The 2993-nt window shown below is 53.9% G+C and overlaps 1 protein-coding gene across 1 annotated transcript; it reads right to left on the reverse strand.

The window, feature by feature from the left end:
* Positions 1 to 757: 757 nt before the first annotated feature.
* Positions 758 to 2785, reverse strand: LOC311309340 (leucine-rich repeat transmembrane protein FLRT2; the record flags this gene model as incomplete). Its single annotated transcript, XM_084438574.1, has 1 exon — positions 758 to 2785. The coding sequence occupies one exon, from the start codon at positions 2783 to 2785 to the stop codon at positions 758 to 760; it is 2028 nt and encodes a 675-aa protein (XP_084294700.1).
* Positions 2786 to 2993: the final 208 nt, after the last annotated feature.

A 2993-nucleotide genomic window follows, 5' to 3' on the forward strand; every position in this document is an offset into this window, starting at 1 on the left:
TCTTATATGAATGAACTGTCAATTTTCTAAGAAAATCACAACTGGACAAATTATTTAGGGGGATTTGTTTACATGTAATATTTGTATTCAAGAATTCATCTGAGGTCATTGGTATGTTTTGCATTGCAGCATAACAACTGTTCTGTACATAGCCAGAGCTCCTGTCGGTGATTACATCTGCAAAACTCTGCCCTCATGTGGCGTAATTCTGTAACTGCTTCTCTCTTTCTCTTCCTCTATGCCTCTCTCATAAATCCTTTCTGTGGCCATTTCTCACTCTACAATGAGAATTTCCCAAATGGCTGGTTTTACATACTATTGGTTTTCTCAGGCTGCCACATTGAGTCGCCACTGCAGACTAATTTAAATGAGCCCAATCTATTTGTATTTCTACAGACAAAAAAAGATGTATTGGACCGCTACTAAGCATGTGGGTTCTCTCACTGGTTTGGTAGGTTTAATTCAGTTCACCGGCTTCACTTCAAGTTAAGCCATTGAAAGCCCAACAGCTCCAGTATGCTGATATTAATTAAATCTGATTGAAATATGCACAGACACACCCCAATAATTTACAAATAAAATCAGCACTGTACTAAGGAATATAAAAAAGTTGCTGAATTCAACATTATAGTCCAGCCGGTGTATAAATTACATATTAGACACAGGTCTTTGAAATATATACTGTACATTGTCCTTTAAGTGTAAGATATTTGTTAATACAAAGGTTTCTAAAGTCTGTTTTGTTGATACAAAACCATCATGTGCGGCAGAAGTCTGCATCCGGAACCGTGTTCTTGCAGTACGCTGTGCTGTTGTTTCCCAGGGGGCAATCTCTGAAGCCCAAGCCCCCATTAGGGGTGTAAATGGGCTGAATGTGGAAATCTCCCTTGAGGAGCTGCTCGTTGTTCAACGACACTATCTGGAAGCTGGTCTCAGTCATTTCCAGGATAGAGTTATCCTTTTTGGTGCCCGCTTCGCAATAGTCGTCTTTCCTCCTGCCGCGGTTGTATTTCCACTTGGTCGAGGACGACCGGCCCTTCTTGTGCATGTGCCAGCAGAATATGCTGAGTAACAAGACAAGGACTACGATCACGGCCCCTCCGATGAGGCCGGCTAGTAGGAAAGGGGAGCTGGGGTCCTGTTGTGTGGCCTGCTCGGGCCCAGATGGTCCTTTGTTGTCTGGGCGGTAGGAGGCCGGCGTGGTGGTGGCCTCTGTACACACCGTGTCATCCCTGGGCCGGTAGTTATTGAACGCGTCCAACGGGATGACGCAGATCCGATAGACGGACTTAGGCTCTAGGTTAGCCAATCGGATGCCTCGGTGATCCCCTCCCACCATCCGCTCGCGGACCGTGTCGCCCGTGAGACTGGGGCCCATCCTGGCCCATGTGACCTTGTAGGCGGTGACCGGGAAGGCCGCCACCCAGCTGACGTGGATTGCCGAGCCGTTGAGGACAGCGAACGTGACCTGCAGGGTCTCCCGGCGGGGGTCCAGGGGCTTGTTAGTCCTCTGTTCCCTGTCTTTGGGTGGATGCGTGGGTTGGAGGGCTGGGGGGCTGGTTGCGGAGGAGGAGGGGGGGGATTTCGAAGGGAAGACGGGGATGTGAGCGGACAAGGGGGCGTCCGAGGACGAGGGAGCCCCGGAGGGGGCGGCGGCGTGCCCCGGGGAGGTGGGCAGGCGTGGGGCCGACGGCGTGCCCAGGGGACACTGGACCAGCTCGTCGTTGAGCTCCCTTATCACCATCCCCCGGACCCTCTCGGGCTTTTGGCACATGAAGCCGCGCACGTTGAGCGAGGCTGGCAGAGACTTTAACCACACTACCACCCATTTAATACCGCAGTCACACAGCCAAAGGTTGTTCCGAACAGTGAGCTGCCTCAGGCCGACGAGGCCGTCAAAGACCCCCTGTGTCAGCGTCTGCAGCTGGTTGTTGGAAATATCCAGCCTCTCCAGCTTCCTTAACCCCGCGAACGCCGTCACAGGGATCTGATTCATCTGATTCTCCTGGAAGTTCAGCTTCACCAGAACCTCCCCCGGGAGGAACGGCGGTGGGTAGGTGAGGGAGTTACGGGCCAGCGACAGCTCGCGAAGGGTCGTCAGGTCCTGGAAGGTGCCGGGGGCGATGCCCTCGTCCGTCAAAAGGTTACCGTCTAAGAGGAGGCGCTCTAGTCGCGTGACGTTCCTGAACGCCTCCTCGGCGATGACGGCGATGCGGTTCTCGTCCAATCGCAGCTCCTTCAGGTCTTCGGGGAGACCAATGGGCACGCTGCTCAAGTGGTTCTTGGTGAGGAAGAGCATCCTGAGGCTCAACGCCTCTCGGAACGCGCCTTCCTCCACCCCGACGGTCGATATGGAGTTATCGTCCAAGTGGAGCTGCTCCAGCAACAGCAGCTGCCCCAGGGCCGCCCGCGAGATGGTCTGAATGTTGTTCTCCTGGAGGTGCAGGACCCGCACGTTCTTGGGCAGGTTGATGGGGAACTCGTCCAGCTGGTTGCCGTAGAGGTACACGGTCTCCACCGAGGCGACGTGGTGGAGCTCCAACGGGAAGCCGGCGTTGTTGATCTGGTTGTTGTGGAGGTAGAGGGTCTTGTAGCCCTCGCCGATCCCCAGGGGCACCGAGGTCAGGCTTCGCTCGTTGCAGTAGACGAAGGTCCTGTCGCAGCGGCACTCCTCGGGGCAGGTGGAGGCCTGGGAGAACTGGAGGTGGAGGCCCAGCAGAATGGGTATCCACGGTCGGAGGAAAGAGGCCCAGTCTTTATTCCACGATCGCAACTGTATCTCCATGGTGAAAGACAAGACGGAGGACATTGACGGAGAACCGATGAAACGAAAACAACTTCCTGTCAATGTAGGAGGGAAGGGTGGGAAAAAAAAACTAGTAAAAATCCACACGGGAAGTTCTGTCACTGGAGCTCGGGTTCGTTCAATTCGCTGGTCGGCGCGCACTTGTGTCAGAGGAGGCTACTGGTAATCCCTCTCTAATTGTCTGTCC

This window comes from Borostomias antarcticus (assembly GCF_949987555.1).
Source record: "Borostomias antarcticus genome assembly, chromosome: 5".
Taxonomy (NCBI): domain Eukaryota; kingdom Metazoa; phylum Chordata; class Actinopteri; order Stomiiformes; family Stomiidae; genus Borostomias; species Borostomias antarcticus.